General features: G+C 33.3%; 1 protein-coding gene across 1 annotated transcript in view; it reads left to right on the forward strand.

Moving 5' to 3' along the window:
• The window catches only part of RUNDC3B (RUN domain containing 3B), a 159,994-nt gene that overhangs the window by 73,709 nt on the left and 63,693 nt on the right, over window positions 1–22,592 (forward strand). The window contains exons 7-8 of the mRNA XM_008586033.1: window positions 5,647–5,736; window positions 8,111–8,191. Of these exons, the coding sequence (XP_008584255.1) occupies window positions 5,647–5,736; window positions 8,111–8,191 (171 nt within the window). The remainder of the gene's footprint in view (window positions 1–5,646; window positions 5,737–8,110; window positions 8,192–22,592) is intronic.

Raw genomic sequence — 22,592 nt, forward strand, 5'->3', positions numbered from 1 at the left:
CCTTTTACCACCTTTCTCTCTCTTCATCCTTGATCTCTTTTCTACTGTTGGGTCATTCCCACCCATATAGAACATATGCTGGTATCTTCTACCTTAAAAAGAAAAAAATCTCCACTGAACCTATATCCCACTCTCCTATTGCTCATTTCCCTATTCTGCTGCATCACCAAACTACTCAAAAGTGCTTATACACATAGTCATCATCTCCTTACCTTAGAGTCACTCTTCTTTCCACTCTTGTCTGACTTCTGCCCATCACCATTCCACCAAGGATAATTTCTAGGATACCAATAATCTACAAACTATCCAATGTAATGGAATTTCTCTTCCACATTGTACCCCATCTCCCAGCTACTCGCAGTATTATCTTCTAGTATCAGTTAACTACTTCCTCTTTCTTGAAAAATCTCTTTGTCTTTAAATTGAATAACATTCCCTGAATTTTCCTTCTATTTCTATAATTGCTCTTTCTCAGTCTCTTTTTCTGTTTTGTTTTCTTCTTCACAACTTCTAAATGTCAGTGTTCTCTGGGCTTAGTCCTGCATGGTCAGCTCTTCTTTCTCTATTCATTTTTCTCTATATTCTCTTTTCCTAGAATTTCATTCATCCCCTGGCTTTAAATACCATCTATATGATTATGATACCACATTTACATTTTTAGCTAGATAGTTCAAATATCTTGATTTTTTTCCCATAACTGTGTTCAACCCTCCTTAGCAAATGGTATCACTACCTACCTATGTGTCTAAAATTCACACTTGATTCCTCTTTTTTCGTTCATTCTCTGTAATCAATCCACTAACAAGTCTTATTGATCCTATCCTTAAAATCTGTTGTGAATCTACCCATTTGCCTTTATTTCCACAACTGTCACAGTAATTCAGACTTCTTATTATCTCCTGCGTATATTCACCTACTGACCTCCTAACTGCCATTACAGTTTTCCCCCTTCCAGTAGTGATCCAGCTTCCAGCAGACCTTAAAAGTAAAAGGGATCGTGTCAGCTCCCATTAAAACATTGAAATCATTTTCATTACCATAGCCAGCAATCACATTTCCTGGAGTCAGATACTGGTTTTGCTCCTTTCTAGCTGTGGAAACTTGGGCAAGTTGCTTAATCTCTTTGGAAAATAATACATGGTGGCAAAATTAAAGAAGATAATTCATGAAAAGCAGTTATAGCTATGCCTGATACACAGTAAAAGTTCACTATTATTAATGTTATATGGCTTACAAAGCTCTGTGTGATCAGACTTCTGTGAACTAAAGTCTCAGGATAGACACTTAGGAATGCCTTTCTTGATGACTCTCCAAAGTTGGATTCTTCAGTTTTTCTCTCTCTTAGCACCTGTTTATTATACTATAATCTGTAATTATCTTTTAATTTTGTTTGTTGCCCATCTGTTCCCCTATACTATAAGCTCGATGTCTAGCTCGTTCACCATTGTAGTTATACTGTCTAGCACACAGTTCTTATCACATAGTAGGAATTTCTTTTATATTTGTAATTAAAATAATTAAGGAGTCTCACATTAATTATTAATCTCAAGAGCTTTGGAGGTTGGCTTTTTGGTCAGTTTTCCATTCTGATTCAGTTTGACTTTTTGTATAGTATAATATTTATTTACAATGCTATGAACTATTTTACATGTAATGAGGGAGGGTTTTCTTATATTCTGCCCTTATAGTTTCTTAGATTTAATTAGGGAAGAGAACAAGGATGTTTATAATGAAATTTCTTTGGCTTATAAAATAAGCAGTCTCATATTTTAATACTGCACTTTGAGTGTATAGAATGACTTCTGACTCCCCCAAAAAGGAAAGTTTGGAGAATGATAATATATAGTATCAAAATAATTTATATTGGTTGTATACCTTAGATTCCATCCAAAGTGTATTTATTATTTAACCATTTGAAAGGCCTTAAAATAGACTTACAAAATGAACACTAAGATAGCATTATAGGGACATATTTCAATTAGAGTTAAATTATGTGTGATAAGAGAAAAAATATAATATTCTTTTTTTTTTTTTTTTTTTTTCCGTGTCCGGCAACGGATCGCAACCCTCAGTGTTGCCCCCGTACCAGACCGGGGACCGGCAACGGGATTGCAAGCCTCGGCGTTGCTCCCGCGCCTCGCTCAGCCAGCGAGCGGGAACCGGTCTGTATGTGGGATCCGAACCCTTGGGCGGGAGCGCCGCCGCGCTTCGCAAGCGGCGCACTATCCAGTGCGCCACCGGGCCGGCCCTATAATATTCTTACAAGGGCATTATTTTAAATACTTTTCTAGTCATTAACATTTTTCTAGTCAACATGTAAATAATCGGAAAGAGCGTACCTGAAAAAGAACTGGAAATTTTTCTTCCAGATCACAGTAATATCAAATTGTTGCTTGTAATTTTTCCTTGCTTTTAAAATATAAAACTATATTTAAAGATATGGTATAACATATAAATCTTTTTTTTTTTTTCTTTTTGTCTTTTTTCGTGACCGGTAACGGGTTCGAACCCTCAGTGTCACACCCGTACCGCGACCGGCAACGGGATCGCAACCCTCGGTGTCGTGCCCGCACTGCGCTCAACCAGTGAGTGGACCGGTCTCTATATGGGATCCAAACCCTCGGCGGGAGTGCTGCTGCGCTCCCAAGCGCTGCACTCTACCGAGTGTGCCACCAGGCCTGCCCAACATATAAATCTTTAAATGGAAGTTATTTATATATTTATTACCTTTTGTACTTTCAATATTTATAATACATTCTTGAAATTAAGTAGTATGATGTTTTTGTTAGATCATTCTCATAAAAATATTTTCTTTAGAACAAAAAATATTTTTTACAAAAGAGGGGATTTTTAAAGTGTGTATCTTACTATTATTGGATTAGTCATCTCAGGTTTTACTCTTGGCTCATTATTGCATAACCTTGGTTATATAAACAAATTTTGTTAATATTCCAATTTTTCTATGAGATGCAATGAAAAGGTTGAAATTTTACAATCTTTTGAAGTCTTTGAAAGTGTTAACAGGAATCAGATGAATCAAAGATAAGGAAATAAAGAATAAATTTTTCAAAACAGCTTCTACCATGACTGACTCGAGTCTTTGATTAAATGATAAAAATATTATCTTTAACGATCACTTCACTTCAGTATTCTTTTAAATATTGAATTATTTTTAAATATATTACCTTAAATTTAGAAGTACATTTTCTAAAAAATGCTTTTATTCTTAAACAGAACTAGTAATGAAAAAGTTCAGCGTATAATGGCCAGTCCTCTTAACTATACCTTCCTCTTCCATTTTTTCTCCTCTCCCTTCTGTTGCTATTATATTAAATCAGGCCTGTGCAGTGTTAAGCTTGAAATATGGTTTAATTTGAGTGGAATTATTGATTTAATATATAGCAAGCATTTCACTTATCTTAAAAAATCATTGGCTTAAAAATTCTTCTCACTTACTGAAGAGTAAAACAAAAAACTCATTAATGATATAATGTACACACACACACCCACATAAAAGACCTTTAGACTTTAAAAAATCTCTGAAGCCATAAAAAAATTTTAACAAAAAAAGAAAAAGAAGAAAAAAATCTCTGAAACCAGTTAGTTTTTTGTGTTTGGTATTCTTCAACAGTCCTTAAGTGCAATGCTGACATTGGGAAGCAAGCAAGAATAGTTTTGTTTTGTCTCTTAGAATGTAATTTTAAACAAAGGTGGGCTCAAGATGAGGAATAAAAAGAGTAGACCTTTTCTTATATAGGAAATACTAGGAATAATGGGTGATTCTCAGTATAAAAAAACAGATTTGTGTTCTAAAGCATTTGTCCCATTGTATTTGGTGGTCTAGAACCATTGGGATCTTTGTTGTTCCAGGATTTGATAACATATTCTGCCAACAGCCAACTTAGACACTGGGGCAGGGAAAAAATCTCAGATATATGTATTTGTCTAAATGTCTTTATTTTTATGTGGAATACTTCAATAGAATATGTCGAAAATCCTCTCGTTTATTTTACTTATCTTTGTTAGGCTGGAAGTTTTCATTTTTCTCCTTTTACATAAATCAGTAAGAGCAATTCCCATATGTCCAAGGACACAGAAAACATTTATTCCAAACTGGTCTCTCCTCCATATTTGTTTGCAGTCTTAAATCTTACAGAGGGTAAATATTTGTCTCTTATTTTCCTCTTTGTACTTTTTCTTCATTTAAAATTCCTTATGAACCATAGCATAGATTAAATTCTCTTTAATTATTTTGGTTTTACCAGAAGCAGTATAGTTTAATAGATAATATACAGAATTTAAAGTGAGAAAAATTGTTTGCCTCCTTGAGCAGTAACTCATCTACATGAGCTTGAACAAAATATTTTAACCTCTTACTTGCCATAATGGTAAATTTGTAACTAATTCTAGCACCTTCTGCATTTACTTCATGGGCTTTTTTGCAAATATCAAATGATATGTTGTTTGTAAAAGTACTTGATAAACTGTGAGCAACTATTCAAAATTAATGGTAGGATTTTGAGCATATTAAATTTTTTTTACAGCCTTTATAAACTCATGAATACCGAAAAGAGCAAGACATTTTATTTATTAAAATGTTTTCATTTTAGTTAGTAGAATGGTATGTCTGTATTTAATATAAATAGATTTAACGCTGTAATGATCCCTGCTTACTGAACATAAACTAGTTTTTACATACTACTATGGTTTTAAAAGAAGTAGATTCAATGATCTTACATTCTTTTGTGGAAAAATACCTTAGGCCCGTGTTATGATATTTTTTCAAAAGTATTTTAAAAACTAATATCAACCAAAACAGGCAGCTTTACAGGAATTAGCAAAGATAGATTCATATTCACATATTTGTCAAAAAGATAATAAATACTTTCTTTTTCATATGCAGCCACCTTGACAGCCCTTTTGCTGTATTACTATGGCATTATTGAGGTTAGCATAAATTACAGTTGACACTTGAACAATGTGGGGGTTAGGGACACCATACCCCCCCTGACTTTTGACTCCCGCAGAACTTAACTACTGATAGCCTACTGTTAGGTAGGCTGCTTAACTGTTTGATTAGGTATGTCATGAATGCCTAGTCAAAATTTTTCCAATATATTTATTGGAAAAAATCTGTATATAAGTGGACCCATACAGTTCAAATCCATGTTGTTCAAGGGTCAGTTGTACTAATGATCACACCTTCCAAGTTCTTAATTTAGTTAATAACCTGTGGAATTACAGAAAAACAGCAATTCTTTTTGTTCTATGTGTAGAACTCAAGTCTACGTAGTTTTGAAAATAGAATGGTATAAATGACCCTAAATTTGCCCCCTTTCACTTTACATTTATATTGCTTCACTGTTACGGAAATATGCTGAGTACTCTAGACCCATTGAAAGAGTTGATTTAGGGATTCTTTTTAAGAGAGGTGGAAACACTTAAAATGGTTTTCGTTATAGTGGCAGGTTTTTTGTTTTTGTTTTTTTGATTTATCTATCTTTAGTGATCCAAGTATGTTATTTTATTTTTATAAATTAACTAAAATTTAGCTCTTCCTATGTTCATTTGGGCCCTAAGTGATTTCTCTAGATCATACTTCAGTCTGTTTTTAGTATTTATATATTCACCCATTTCGTTTTCTAGGAGATTTTATGAAGATGGAGCAATTGTCCTGGGTGAAGAAGCAAATATGCTTGCTGGCATGCTACTTGGACTCAATGCTATTGATTTCAGGTACTTAATATAATCAAATGCATCCAGTTTTTAAATTATTCTACTTCATAATAGTTTCTACTTATGATTTTTTTCTCAGTTTCCCAAGTAAAGCACACAGTTGGCTATTGATATTTGATTCGTGAAGTTTTCTTTCAAATGATATCAGTTAGTTTTCTAAATGAATTTGCATTCAGAAAAGAGGCTGTCTCAAACTTAGAAACTGAAAGCCTTGCTGTCTAGTTTGGGTAAAAAGAAAGCTTAGACTACATCCCCCCAAGAGTACTCTGGTAGCACAAGGTTTTGGATCTTCTCTGTTAGTATTTTTCAGCTACTACTTTAAAATGAAAAGCAATAGACTAAAAATAGTCAAAACCAGAAAGATTCTCTTTATCTCGTGTGTTGAGATAAAGAAGATCCTGACAGAATATCTTGGGTATCTTATGTTTCTTGTGTTATGCATCTAGAATATCAAATAATGTTGTTGATATTTGCTTTTGTTATCAACAAAATGAACTGGTTCCAGACTAAGATAACAAGTGCTAAACATGGACAGTGTAAGTTCTTTTTAGATTTATGGAAGCATCTTTTTGCATTGTATTAAAAGTAAAAGGTTTGTCTAAAAGAAAATTCAAAGACAAGAATGAAGGAAACATTTTTACTGAAATATGACATTCAAAAATTCAAGAATATTAACAAAATTATATAAGACTTAAATTAAAATCTACTTTTACATCTTGAATTAAAAAATAATGCTGCCGGGCCAGCCCGGTGGCGCACTGGAGAGTGCACCGCTTGGGAGTGCGGCGGCGCTCCCGCCGAGGGTTTGGATCCCATGTGGAGACCGGTTCCCGCTCACTGGCTGAGCGTGGTGTGGGCACAACACCAAGGGTTGCGATCCCATTGCCGGTCCCCGGTACGGGCGCGACACCGAGGGTTGCAATCCCGTTATCGGTCAGTAAAAAAGACAAAAAAGGAAAAATAATTAATTAATTAATTAAAAAAAAATAATGCTGCCCATTTTCACTGAGGTTATCTTTTTCTAGTAAATTCCTTCCTTTTCTAAATATTTGGGATTTTGTAAGTCTAACTTTTTGTATTTAAGATTTTTAATAACTAGTATTAGGTTAATTAGCTTAATTGTTTAGGACAGACATGATAGATGGAATGTGAAGGTTGTCTTTTTGATCCCTTTGAGGATGTTAACTTTTTATATGGTATGTCTCTGGCTCTGTCTAAATCCTTTACTGTCTTGGTTTTCCTTGTTTGTTGTTTTCATGTTAAAAAACAAACAAAAAACCTGAGGTAAGAGTGTTAACTGTTGGTTTAGTGTAATCTATTGATATTGTATATTCAGCTGAAAACAAATGTTTTAAAGATACATTAGCAATGTATATGAAGGGAAGTCTATGTAGAGTGTTGCTACTTGGATTTTCTCCTTATTTAAGTCTGAAAAAATAAATGCATCTCAATAGCAGGCAAACTTCTGAAATGAACCAGAAGGAGGGAATTCATAGATGAACTTTTTCCTTTGAAAGATCAACCTACATCTTATGGATATTACTATGTTTACCTTCCTAGAAGATGTACTTTTTTCTTTTAACAGTAGTAATCATAAAACCAAACACCTTTCTGTTGTTGTTACCTTATTGGATGTACCATCATACAAAAACAAAGATAAATGGATTGGGGGACTCGGACATCTAGAGTTTCTTTATTGGCTCTCATAGTAGGACTGGGCCACGCAATCTTTTCCTTATTCCCGTGGCCTCAAAAAGGATCAACTGGAGAGTAGAGGATTTTCAGCACCCTTTGTAGATCTAAGATCCAAGCCTTTTTACCTGTTCAGATAGTTTAGAAAACCCTTGTTTTCTAATCAGTCAGATGTTTTTAGGAGATATTCAGTGTCATCTGCGAATTTGTATTTAAATTTGAAAAACTAATTTTCATTAGAAAATCCTCTAGTGATTTCTTGCAAATTCAATAAAGATCAAGGTAGTATCAAATAAAGAGACAAGGTTTGAACAGATTTCTTAGTAAATTTTACTTTTGCTTGATACATTTATATAACAGTATATTAACTTGTACAGTGCTTTGTCATTGGTATAGAAGGTAGAATATTTTTATTGAGGTATTCATTTGTAACAAGTAACAAATTGCAAACAAAAAATTCACCTGCAATTGATGAAAGAAATGTCTCTAGCAAGAGATTGTTTATAACACTCAACTTTGACTTAATATTTGTATTGTAACACAAAGGTCACGGGTTTGGATCCCAGTATCAGACACACACACACACACACACACACACACACACACACAGACACACAAACACAATAATAATAAAATAAAATTTTATGTATTAATATGGAATATTTATTGTCTGTTGTCTTAGCTTCTGCCTAAAGGGAGAGGGATTGGATGGCAACTTTCCTGCTGTAATAGACTATACACCATATTTGATGTATACTCAAAGGTAATTGACATTTTGAAATATGTTATTAAAATCTTAATTTATAATTGAATGTCTTGCTATGTAATGTTCATCTGATTAAAACTACTTTTTATAAAACATTTGTTTCAGTATTAGAAATTATTAAAGAATATAAACTCCAGTTACATTTTAAATATTTATGTAAATACACTTTACATAATGTGATCCCAGCATATAGTTTTTAAATAACAAAAGCATTTATTTATCTTGCTATAGTCATTGTAATAATAACGTTAATAGCTCTGAAATAGTGCATTCAGATTTCAAAACTATGATTCACTATTTAGGTCGTTTTCCATTTTATCTCCATTATAAAGAAAACAATAATGGATATCCTTGTATAAATCAATTTTCTTTTTGTTTCTATTGTAAATTTTCAGTTATTCAGGTAAATTCAATGAAAAACAATGACTCTTAAAGTGTATCTTTATAAAAGAATTGTATCAATTTATCCTACTACCAGTATGGTATTGTGTAAAAGTTCTGGATTTCCCACAATCTTGTCAGCATTAAAAACTAATTAAATGAAATCTGTAGATGTTTCTAAGGTTTGCTTGAAAAATCTATTTCCTGATTACAGTGATGATCTTTATATACTTCTAAAATGTTATAATCAGGCCAAAGCTATAAGGTACTGTGTGTGTGTAAAATATGTATATATGTAATATATGTACACATACATTTAAGATGCATTTATCGAGTGCCTAAAATAAGAGAGAAATTTTCCTTCGTGCCAGGGATACACAGATGTCAAGAGTACAGGAACTGCAGGGACTTCTGAAAAAGAACAAAACCTCTATTCCCAAGATAATCAACATCCTATTAAGAGAAGTCAGTAGTATTTCAGAGCTAGGAGTGTGAAGATAGTTTGGATAGTGAGGGAGAACATGGAATAGAGTATTATGACACAAAGATTTCTAACTTGAGTAAGTGGCTTCCTTGGGAAAAGGGATAATTCTAGTATGTTAAGGCTAGAAAAGAAATACAGCAAAAAGCTATTTCGAGCTTCACAAAATTATATTGTTTGGTGATATGTTGGATTATAAGACATTTTGTGAAAATGACTAATAGTTCAAAATAGTAATAATACTTACTGAACGTTTATTATATATCAGGCATTTGTTCTAAGAGCTTTACTTCTATTAATTCATTTAATTCTCAAAAGCCAGTGAGGTAGGCACTGCTTTTTCTATTTTACAAATGAGAAAAGTGAAATATAGAGAGACTAAATAACTTGTCCATAGTCGTACAATTAGTTTGTAGCAGAGTGGGCAAAATACAAGTCTGGAATTAAAGACTGAAAGAGCAAGATGTCATCTGGAGATAGGAATTTGGTCATCAACATGTAGGGGGAAAGGCTATTTTCAGTGACTGAGGAAATGACTTAAATTTAAATATAATGATAAATATTAATTTTTCTCTCAACTTACATATAAGAGGATGAAGTAATTATTATAATGTTACAATTATGAAAGGTACAATAATGGCACCTTCTCAGCTAGTACCCTCAGAATGAATTTAATAATATAGACCCTGTATCCTCAACCGTTTGGCCACTTTTTGTCTGAATTTTTTATACAACTTTGTCTTTCTTTGGTGCACTAATCCAAATATATATGAGAGTACTATAAAAAGGTCATGGAAAAATAGAATTAAAAGATAACGTGAATCTTTTTGTGACTTTTTTGAAGTACCCTTGTATGTACAGTCTCTTCTTTATATACTAAAGAATTTCTGCTATCTTGTGTAAAGGATACGAAAATGAGAAGGGAGATACCAATTCAGCCTAGCCATAAGCCAACAGTTAGCATTACTGACTATGGAGTGTTTCTTGTTAGAAAGACTTAAATTATCTTAATTATCATTAAAAAAAATCCCAATAGTTTTAAAATTGAATTGCCTCCATGTATACCTGCATTAGACACCTTTTAAAAAAACTCTATTAGGTTCCTAATTATTAGAAACCATTAGATTCCACCCTATTACTGCTTTTAATATATTTAGAATGTAATTCATATTCATTGTAGAAAATACAGAAAGATAGAGGGAAGAAAGTCATTCATTATCTTACCTTCAAAAAGTAGCTGATAGAAGCACTCTTAGCATTTTGATGGATGGCTTTCCAGTCTTTTCTATGCATAGATGCATTTTTTTCTTTAGTAAAATGGAATCATAATGTACATGTAACTGTTTATTTCCCTTAATACTATATAATGAACATTTTTACATGTAATTAACTATCCTTCTACATCATAATTTCCTAAAATGAATAGAATTTAATTGTCTACATCATATATTTGCTCAGTTATTATTGTACTTTTAGCATGCATTTAGTTATTCACTGTTACATAGTGTTGCAGTTAATGTTCTTGTAACTGCATCTTATGCAGAACCATGACTATTTCTTTAAGTTAAAATCCTATAAGTGGAATTTCTGGGATAAATAGCATATATCTTATTAAAGCTTTTGAAATATATTGTCAAATTACCCATCAGAGAGATCACAACAATTCGGTTTGTATCATTAACAATATGTGAGAATGCCTGTTACCACACTTTCCAACTAAGTATTAAGAGTGTGGCCAATTTTATAAATGTAAAATGATATCCTGTTGCTTTAATTTGCAGCTATTTGATTACTGGTGAAGTTGAACTTTAAAAAATGTTTATTAAAATATCTTTTTTTAGGGCCGAGCCTGTGGCGCACTCGGGAGAGTGCGGCGCTGGGAGCGCAGCAGCGCTCCTGCCGCGGGTTCGGATCCTATATAGGGATGACCAGTGCACTCACAGTGCTCACTGGCCGAGCGCAGTGCGGCCAGTCTCAAAAGGGACAAAAAAAAAATCTTTTTTTAAATGGAGGTTTATCCTTCTGAAATATGCATATCCTATATAAAATATGTAAGTAGAAAACATCTTAAAATATATTTCATATTTAAAATGAGCTTAACTGAGTTTTGGGTTGCATACCAGTAAAAAACAGTTTTGTTTTGTTTTTTTATTTAAACTTTTAATTTGTGGGGTGCAGTGTGTTGTTTCAACACATGCATATACTGTACATTGATTCACTTACGGTAGATAGCATAGCTTTGTGCCCGTGAGTTCTGCACTTTCCCTCCCCGCCTGGCCTCTGGTAACCATTATTCTACTCTCTACTTCTATGAAAATCACTTTTTTTTTTTTTTAGATTTCACGTATGAGTGAGATCATGCAGTATTTGTCTTTCTGAGCCTGACTTACTTCACTTAACATGATGCCTCCATTCTTTCTCGAACAATTCAAATTAAGCTTTAATTCCCACCCCAAATCCAAGTAAAATGAGGAGACTGACCATTGGATTTGGCAATGATACACGTGATTGCTGTCTTCAGACTCTTGGTTTTTCTCCTGTTTGCTCCTTCTCCATCTCAGTCTCCTTCTCTGGTTTCTCCTCATCTCTCCAAACTCAAAATGTTGGATTGTTTTAGGGATCAGTCCTGAATCATTTTATGTACCTACAATCACTCTCTAGGTGGTTTTTCATCCAGTGTTTCATGGCTTTAAGTACTGTCTATATGTGGCTCTTTCACAAATGTGTACTTCCACAAGGATACCACCCTAAATTCTAAACTCATCCATCCAGCTGCCAATTTGACATCTTCACTTTGATGTGTAATAAGCAACTCAAAAGTAACGTGTACAATATCGAAGTACTAATTTCTCCCCCACAAACTTTTCTTCCTTTAGTGTTGCGCATTCCAAGAATAGTAGTTCTGTCATTACAGTTGCTTAGAATAAAAACTTTGGAGTCATCCTTATAAATTCTCTCTGCCACAACCCACATAAGATCCATCAGCAAATCCTTTGGCAACTCCACCTTAATTTAAACCTGGAGATGTGCGACAGTATCTATCCATGCCTCTACGTCTGACTCCTATAGATTATTCTCCATAAAGCAGTGATCCTTTTGAAATGTAAGTCAGATCACTTCATTCCTCTGCTCAAAACTTACCAGTAACTTATTTCTAACTCAAAGTAAAAGGCAATTCCTTATTTGATCTGGCCTCCACTACCTCTCTGAGCTCATTTCCTGCTACTTGCTCCCTTTTTCACTTTGCTCCAGTAACTCTGGCCTTCTTGTTATTCCTTGAGCATACCAGCCACACCTGTGCGTTAGGGCCTTTGCCCTTTCTATTCTCTACCACAAAAACAGTCTCAGATATTTGCATGTCTAGTTTCTTTATCTTCTCTAAAACTTTGCTTAACACCACCTGACTAATGAAGCCTTTGCTGAACTTTCTGACCAAAATAGCATCCCACCCACTGTATGCTTGTGACCTTAATTTTCTCCATAGTAGAAATATGGAGTATATATCCACATGGGGTATATTATTTGTTTATCTCCTCCCACTAGAATGTAAACTTTAAAAAAGCAGGAATTTTTGTTTTGGTTTACTCATATCCTCAGTGCCTAGAACAGTACTTTAACACTTTATAGACATGCAATAAATGTTTTGATAATTAAAAGAATGAATGTCTTTTTCTAATGCTTATTTATAAGATTAAAAATATTTCTCTGAAGGAAGTGATACTTTTAGAAACTTCAGAAAGGGTTTTTAGGCTAGAGATTTTATGGTCCATTTTTTCTTTGTATATGTTTATTAAAAAACGTTTAATTATTAAAGGTAAAGAAAGAAGTTGAATGACAATAATTCTTGCCCTGTATTTAATAATGATAAGTAGTAAAGTGTTATAAAGATTTTTATTAAAATAAACCATTTTTCTTTTTGTATCAGTGATATTTCCTTTATTGCCTCAATAAAAGTTTTAAAAATATTTTGCTCCTTAAAGTATTGGAAGGTTCCTGAAATTCTTAAGTATCATTTTTCCACAAAAAATATTTGCAGGATTTCTAAGCCTTTTGGAATAAGATAGCAACTTTTTATTGCCCGTAGGATAAAATAACTAAGTCTTACCAAAACATACACACTCTCCATGACCTAGCATCAACTTACCTTATTAGCTTCATTATTTATCTTCCACTTATTCAGTTTATTTGGACATCTGCAGCTTTGGTCTTTGAAAGACTGGGAGGCTATATGATATTGTTAAAAAGTTTGTAATGTAATACCAGTTCCCTTTACTAGGGTGACCTTGGACAAACTACTTATCTTCTCTTACTGGTGTTCTAGAAAGAGAGAAAGGCAGAAATTATCAAAGATAGAATAATCCAAGAAAAATTTTCAAAGTTGTAGGCCATGGAACTCTAGAGTTCTTAGTACAATAAGTAAAAAAAAGTCACATAATCATAATAAAATTTCAGAAAATCAGAAATGTGAAGATTCTAAGGAGAAAAAAATGACATATAAAAGAGAAAATGAATGTCTTAATAGCACAGTATTTTAGAAGATGCTGGATTAATGCCTTCAAAACATTCTGAAGGAAAAACAGTTTTTTAACCTAAAATGTTATAATCAGCCAAATTATTATTCAAGTGCAAAGGTAGAATTCAGGCATTTTCAGTCATGCAACAATCCTTCAACTTCCCATGTTGTCTTTCTTAGAAAGTTGTTAGAGACTGTTTGAGCAAGGGAAGGGAATAAGCCAAGGAAGCAGAAACAGAGCCCAAGGAGAGCAGTCGGGGGTAGGGGAATGGTGAGGAAAGTAGGAGGGGTGAAGTCCGAGGATGCCAGCAAGTCTAGAGAGTAGTCAGCTCACTATGGAAGAGGATGGAGGGTTCTGGAAGGGAGCAAGGATTTGCACATAGAAAATATTTTAATAGACTCTTGATAAGGTAAATATTTTGAAAAATACAGGGAGGAATAAATATATGGGAGGTATTAATAAAAAAATTAGAAGCTCTAGGAAAAACAAAATCTATTTCTTTCTAACTTCTAACAAGAAAAATGTAATCATATTAAAATTATGTGGTCCTGCCTAAACAATATTTATATTGTCATAATAAATAAAGACATTATTATTGATTTAATTAATAATAGCAACTATTGGGAAGAGGGATATAGCAGAAAGTTAATAGATAATGTCTGAAAAAGAAAATTCAAGGGCCGGCCCGGTGGCGCACTGCTACAGTGCGCCGCTTGAGAGTGCAGTGGCGCTCCCGCCGAGGGTTCGGATCCCACATACAGACCGCTTCCCGCTCACTGGCTGAGCGAGGTGCAGGCGCGACACCGAGGGTTGCGATCCCATTGCCGGTCCCGGTCCGGTACGGGCGCGACACTGAGGGTTGCGATCCATTGCCGGACACGAAAAAAAAGACAAAAAAAAAAAAAAAAAAGAAAATTCAAGAAAAATCAGTATATGTTTACTAAGAGCATTGGAGATAATTCACAAGAAGAGTAATGAAAACTAAAAATTATTGTCCTATAAGAATGGTATTAGAGGAGGGCAGAAGTGGGTTAGGAATCTTATTTTTTATTATAAGACTTATGGTACTTTTTTGGAGGGTTAAGATTGTGACTTATAGAGATTTAGTCACATATATTAAACACCTGAGATGTAATTCCTTTTTAATGAAAATTTTGGCATTTGCAAGTTTCACCAAAGTAAATATAAGTCCTTAATTTTCTTTTCCATTTTTTTAAATTTAATCTTTAGATAGAAAATTATTTTCTCAACACATAAACAAAGGAAAACATCACAAACTGAATTTAAAGTCAATTGATAAGGAACAAATTTAATCCACAAGATTAACACCCTTAATGCATTAAGAACTCTTAGAAATGAATTTAAAAAATCTTAACAAGTTTGGTGAAGGACATTAACAGACAAGTCACATACCTCAAAGAAACACATGTGGCTAATAAATGCATTCTAAGACATTGTTGCGGGCAGGGGGCAGCAGCCCACAGCCGCAGGACCCTAGGCGTGCTCCATTGTTTGCCTGGTTCTGGGAGGGGCAGGGTCGCCCATGGCCCCAGCCTCTAAGTCCTCAATTTTAGAATATTTTTTTATTTTCTCTTGGTTTGTTACTGAGGTCTTGCTTTTTGGTAGTTAGGACATTATTTCTAGGGAATGGTGTAGAATAATTGCTTTAATCTTTTCTTTTAATCCATAGTCCTGTTATGATCTTTTTAATGTAAATTTAATATTGTAAAAAGGCCAAAAAAGGGTAGAACATAATTGGATTTTTATAAACCTAAATGAACAATTATCTGTAAATCTGATGTCAGTTTTTGATTACCTTATCAATGTTTGCTCCTTGTCCAATATGGCATAATATTATTTTATAATTTCAATGATAAAAGGCACCTAAATTTGTTTAGATTATTGTAGGCCTTTGGATTACACTTAAGCCAGTTTGGCAGTTTACAATTTATTTTACTTACATGCACTCCCTTAAAAATACAAACAAACAAACAAAACATTCATATTTAAAACCTCTCCATTAATGCCTTTATATAAATTTGCATTGTATCATTCACAGCAGCATCTTAACATTCCTTTGAAAAGTAGTAGTTTGAATAAGTGAGAAGTATACTTATTCTTTATATGCCGTGTTTCATAGATTTTAAGATGCTCTTCTTTGTTTCACATTTTAACATTTCTGACGGTTGATGGTGTGCCATAATTTGTCAACATTGTTTTTCTTTTTTAGTGGATCATAAAATAATGGTGCATCATTTATTCAGTATTGTACTGGAATTGATGAATTTTGGTGTATATATTTCTTGGGACATGCACAGTTTCAAGGAATCATAATAGTTATATAATGCCACCTCCCTCCCACACCCCCACCCCCAATCCCTAGACCATGGCATTGAACTTTGTCAAATATTGTAACTGGATGCCCTGTTTAGATTTTTTTTTTAACCTATTATTACTGTGAAATAAAACTCGTAAGGAAATATATATAAAATATAAACATACAGTGTAACAAATTATTATGAAGTGTGTACTCAATAACCACCACTCTGGGTAAAGAAAACATTGTCAGCAAGGTGAAAGGCCTGCTTTTATCCCTTCACAGTCACAACATCCACAGGCCCTTGAAAGGTAATCACTCTTCTGACATTCTTGGTAATCATTTCATTGCTTTTCTTTGTAATTTTACTCTAAAAATTTACTTTATTTTCTACATACTATAGTTTAATTATGCTTATTTTTTACTTTATATAAAATGAAATGAGATAGTGTATTCTTTTGTGTCTGGCTTCTTTCGCACAGAATTATGTTTTTAAGATTTATTTGTGTTGTAGTATACAGTTCTCAATCATTCATTTTCATAGCATTATCATATCTCACTATACGACATAACACACTTAATTATCCATTTTGCTGTTAATAGAGCTACGGGAGTTTCAGTTTAGAGCTAGGGTGTATTATGCTGCTATGAATTTTCCTATATATAAGGGTACTTCAAAAAGTTCATGGAAAGATTCAGAGTATCTTTAGTTCTATTTTTCCACAAACTTTTTGAAGTACCCTCATATTTCCTTGTGCCCACTGCATGCACATTTGTTAAGAGTGGAATTGCTAGATCAAAATGTAGGTCTATATTCGACTGCAATTGATGATGCCAAACTTTTCCAAAGACGTTGTAACAATATAAACTCCCTTTGCTCCTGATCCTCACCAATAGGCATAGGTATAATAGATGGAATCTCATTGTGGTTCTATTTCCCTTTCCTAATTATTAATGAGATTGATCTCATTCCCATATTCTTATTGACTATTTGGATTTCTTCTTTTGTGAACTGCCTGCCCAAATCTTTACCCATTTGTACTGGGCTGACCTTTTTCTTATTGATTTGTAGGAGTTCTTTATGTAGACTAGATGTGCATTCTTTGTTATGTGTGTTACAGGTGTTTTCTCCCAGGCTGGAGCTTGCCTTTTCACTTTATGGTGTCTTTTGATGAGCAGAAATTTCAAACTTAATGTAATCTTTGCTGTCTCCTATGTTCAATTTTTGTGAATGTTACATAGATTATAAAAATAAAATGCTGTATTTTCATGTAGATCTAGCATGTTAATTATGCTGTTTATATAATTTATAATCCTTAATTTTTGTCCATGTGATATATCATTGCTAAGGTGAATAGCAGTCTCCAACTACTAATACATTTTTCAGTATCTCTTTTGTAGTTTTTGCTTTGTGATTGTTGGTGCCATGTTACTTGGTAAACAGATTTAGAATTATCATCTGTCCTTATTACTGTCATAGTGTTTTTTTTTTTTAAAGAAAATGAAATTTTATTAATATTATATTTTACATTCTAGGATATTGTTGCAGAGCAGATGGGAGGGAGGGGGAGAGGGGAAAAGGGGTGGAAGGAGGAGGGAGGGGGAGGGGCGGGACTGAGGCCTGTGGCACCTTCCTCATTCCCACAAGGGAGACTGGGGGGCTTCCAGTGGTGGCTTGGTTATTGCTGGTTTGGGTGCAGATGCCAGGGGGTTGTGGAAAAGCCCTCGCCCCCCACCATCCCAGCTTGGGAACCCAGGGCCCTTCTTGCTGTGGCTTGGTGGTTGTTGCTAGGCTAGTTGTATGCATTGAGGGGTGTGGCCAAGTCTCTTGGCCCTCCACTGCCCTGGTTTGGGAGAGATTGGGGCACTTCTTGCAGCAGCTCGGTGGTTGCCGCTGAGCTGGCTGTGGGTGTCAGGGGATACAGTGCTTTTTAATCCAAAGGTAACTGCTTCTAACACAAGAATTTAATCGCAATCTTTTTGTTGATATTTACCTGTATATTTTTATTCAGTCTTGTTTTAGTCAGCAAGATTGACTCTTGCTGAATTGTTTACATCAAAACTCTAAAAGAAACTATAGATTAATCACTTGGATTTAGATGTATTTTACATGTATAGCATATAGTTGGGTTTTTGTTTTATGGTACTATTTTTCTCTCTTAATGGGTGATTTTAACCCATTAATACTCATTGACTTATAACATGCATTTGGTCTTAGTTCTGTTACATTTTTTTGTTATGCTTTCTGATTTGTTCACTGTGTGACCAGTTTTTTTGGTTGTTGTAGCAATTTTTGTCTGTATATTTGTTCTTAGTAAGGCTTATTTTTCAACCTTCAGACTATCAATTACCATAACTATAACTATGAGGGTACTTTCAAAAAGTTCATGGAAAGATTCATATTATCTTTTAATTCTATTTTTCCAAGAACTTTTTGAAGGACCCTTGTATAATGCCCACAAATATTTCTTTTGTTGGTGCTATCCAATACAGTAGGTACTAGCCAGATTTGGCTATTCTATACTTGAAATGTGACTGAGGAACTGAATTTTTAATTTAAATTTCATTTTAATTTAAACCTAAAGCCTGATGCTACATTGTTGAAAGGAATTGAAGAAGACCTAAGTAAATAGAAAGATATCCTTGTTCATGGATAACTTAATATTGTTAAGATGGCAATACTCCTGAAATTGATCTACAGATTCAATGCAGTCACTATCAATATTCCTAAGTCCTTTTTAAAAAAAAAAATTTGTAGAAATTGACAAGCTGATCCTAAAATTTGTATAGAATGGCAAGGGACCACAAATACCAAAAGCAGTCTTGAAAAAGTAGTACAGAATTGGAGGACTCAAACATCCTGATTTCAAAATTTGCTACAAAAGTCCAGTAATAAAAATAGCGTGGTACTAGTACAAAGATAGGCATATAAATCAGTGGAATTAAATTAAAATTCCAGAAATAAATCCATACATATACGGCCAGTGGATTTTTGAAAAGGGTACCAAAACGATTCAGTGGAGAAAGAGTTATCTTTTCACAAGATGGTATTGGAACAACTGGATGGATCCACATGTAAAAGGATGAATTTGGGCCTTAAACTTATGCCATATACAAAAGTAATTCTAAATGGGTCTAAGAATTAAATGTAAGAGCTAAGAATATAAAGTTTTATAAGGAAATCTTGATAATCTTGACAAGTGACTGTTTCTTAAGTGTGACAGCAAAAACACAAATAGCAAAAAAAAAAAAAAAAGAATCGTATTTAATCAAAATTAAAAACTTGTGTATCAAAGGACACCATCAAAAAGCTGAAAAGGCAACCCAGAGAATGAGAGAAAAATTTTAGCAAATTATGTACCTAATAAGGGTATAGTATCCAGAATATATAAAGAACTCTTACAACTTAGCAACAGAAGGACCAACAAACCAATTTTAAAATGGGCAAAGGACTTGACTAAACATTTTTCCAAAGAAGATATACAGTGGCCAACAAGCGTGTGAAAAGATGCTCAACATCATTAGGCATTAGGGAAATGCAAATCCAAAACACAGTATGACACCACATCCAGGGAGATAGCTAAAACCAAACCAAAACAAACATCAACAATGAACATAAAATAGTAAGTGTTGATGAGGATGTGGAGAAGTTGAAACCCTCATGCATTTCTAGTAGGGGAATGTAAAATGGTGCAGCTGCTGTGGAAAGAAGTTTGACAGTTCCTTAAGGTTAAACGCAGAATGACCACATGATACAGAAATTATACTTGTGGTATCAATTCTCTTTCCACCCAAGAGAACTGAAAACATGTGATCAAAAACTTGTACATGAATGTTCATGATTATTCTTAATAGCCCAGAGAGGAAACAACCCAAATGTCTATCAGTTGATGAATGGATAAAAATGTGGTATATCCAAACAATGGATTATTATTCAGCCACAAAGTGGAATGGAGCACTGATACCTGCTACAACATGGAAAAACCTTGAAAACATTATGCTAGGTTAACGATGCCACAACCAAAAGCCATATATTTTATTTATTTATTTATTTCCTTATACTTTCTGAGTTTTTGATGATCTTTTCTTTCTCAATACTTGTTTCCTTCTTTCCCTCTTTGCTTATAAGTACATAGGCTATAAATATCCCTTCAAGTCCTACTTTAGCTACATCCTGTAAGTTTGATAAATTGTTTTTTATTTTAGTTCAGTTTTAAGTATAATTTCCATTATAATTTTTGTTTTTACCAAGAATGTTTGAAATGTAATTTCCAAAAATTTCAGGGTATTTGGTTACTATTGTAGTAAGTGAATGTGGGCTACATAATCACAGTTCCTTGAAATTTGTTGAGAAATGGGCTGCAGTTGGTCAGTTTTCCAATGATTAGGTTCCATATGCATTAGATTATGTTTGTTAATGGTGATGTTTTAATATTCTAGATCCTTTCTCATTTTTATCTTCTTATCTTTTAAATTTTGAAGATGATGTATTAAATTCTTTCACTATGATGTTTGATTTGTCAGTTTTTCCTTATGGTAGTTTAATTTTGCTTTAAATTTTTTAAAGTTAACTTATTAGATGCACACAAGTTTAGAATTTTTAATTTTCCTGTTATAATGGATTTTTTTATCAATATGTAATAACCATAAGTACATAGTAATCTTTTTATTCCTTAAATTCCATTTTGTTTGATGTTAAGAGAGTCCTGCCAGTTTTCTTTTGGTTAGTTTTTTCTAGTATATTTTTTATCTTTTTTAAACCATATTTCACTTGATCTGACATGCCTTGCCATTGTAAATGCATCTTAATTCAATGACAAGAATATGTAAGAAAATAGCTTGATAGCAATAGTAAGATGTCATCAATTGCACTCTGTACCCTGATTTCGTATATGTTAATATGTGAAAAAATAAACGCCAGAAATTTGTGAAATACAAATGCTTTCAACATTTGTGTCCTTAAGTTTTTACGTATGTCTTTTTAAAATGATACTTAACTGGAATTTTAAAAATCTACTCTGATAGGCTTTCACCTGAGGTCCTTAGTATGTATACTGATACATTTGGATTGATATCTACTATTGCATTTCTTGCTATTTATCCTACTTTTTTTGTTTTGCATTTCTTTTTTTGTCCTTTCTCTCTTCTCGCCTTTTTTGATTTCTCTTCCCACCCCCATTTTATTCCTCTACTAGTTTAGAAGTTTCATACTGTACTTCTTTTCTTTTACTGGTACCCATTAATTTTAATATACAGATTTAAAATTTAACAAAGCATAAAGTTAATATCTTTACTATCTGTCCAAATAAATGAGGACCTTGTGTTGTTTTTACTCTAATCATTTCCTTCTTGATTTATGCTTTTGTTGTCCAGAATTTTAGGTCTGTCATTGATTTATTTAACATTTCACAAAGTCATTCTTGCTATTTTATACTCTGAATATCTGTTTAGATTTATCCGTAAGTTTACCATTTTCTTTGCTTACTGTTCCTTCTTGCAAAATAGACCTTCCTTATTGGGTCATTTCCTTTTTCTTGAATTATGATCATTGGAAGTTCTTTTAGTGGGGATTTGCTGCCACATCTCTCATGTTTTAGTTTTCCCTAAATATTCTTTATACCACCCTCTTCCTGGGAGGATAATTTTGCTGGATATGCTATCCTAGTATGGCAGTTATTTTTCCTTAGCATTTTGAAAATATTAAATATTATAATTTCTTCATGTCTGTCTTCCATTTTAATAGTTCTTTCTTCAATTGTATCTCATTTGTAGGTCATCCATTTGTTTTTAATGTCAAATATCTTTTTTTTTTTTTAGAAGTTCTGTTTGGCTATGTTTTTAAAGCTGGAAATTTATTATCAACCACTGCCTTCTTTTCTCCATTCCTCCCAAAGCAATGGCATGACAGGCAAATTTCATTTGGTATTTGTTTACCAGTTTGTTTCTTAGATCATTGACTGAGAACATCTTCTTGGTCAGATCTTTCTTTATGCAGGGGTCTCTAATTCTAATTTGCAACATGCTTATACCTGATTCAGGAACCCAACTGATGCAAACGCAGATCACAGAAGATGAAACATACGATGTCTTTTTTTTTTATTCTTATGATATTTTCCAATATTATACCTATGTATAATCCTTATGATATTTTCCAATATTATACCTATGTTAATCTATGAAATTATAATTTCTGACCTTGATTTCTTTTGGTTCATATCTTTTTGGTGTTTTCCATCTCTGTAGTTTTAATTATTCTGTATCCATGTGTATCTAATAGACAACTTACATAGTTGGCTCTTATTTATCTTAATCAAACCCAAGCATCTGTTGAGTTTAATCCATTTGAGTTTCTTTGATTACTTTTTTTTTGGTTGCTGGCTGGTATGGATCCAAACCCTTGACCTTGGTGTTATAACACTGTGCTCTAACCAACTGAGCTAAGCAGCCAGCCCCTGTAATTACTTTAGTATTAGGACTTATTTCTGCCATCTCCTTTTCTATTTTGAGTTTTCTGTGTTTTTTCCTTTTGTTCCTCCGTTTGACCGATCATAGTCGCTTTTAATACTCTGAAGGTTATACAGACTCTTTTTATGCTTCTGCTTCTTATCTGTTAATTTCATTGCTTAAATTTTATTTTTCCCCTCTTTATTCTTTAAATACACCATTATCTTTCTTCTCAATTGTACGGTCACACTTTCCTCTCCA

Source organism: Galeopterus variegatus, unplaced genomic scaffold, assembly GCF_000696425.1.
Source record: "Galeopterus variegatus unplaced genomic scaffold, G_variegatus-3.0.2 Scaffold3810, whole genome shotgun sequence".
Lineage (NCBI taxonomy): Eukaryota > Metazoa > Chordata > Mammalia > Dermoptera > Cynocephalidae > Galeopterus > Galeopterus variegatus.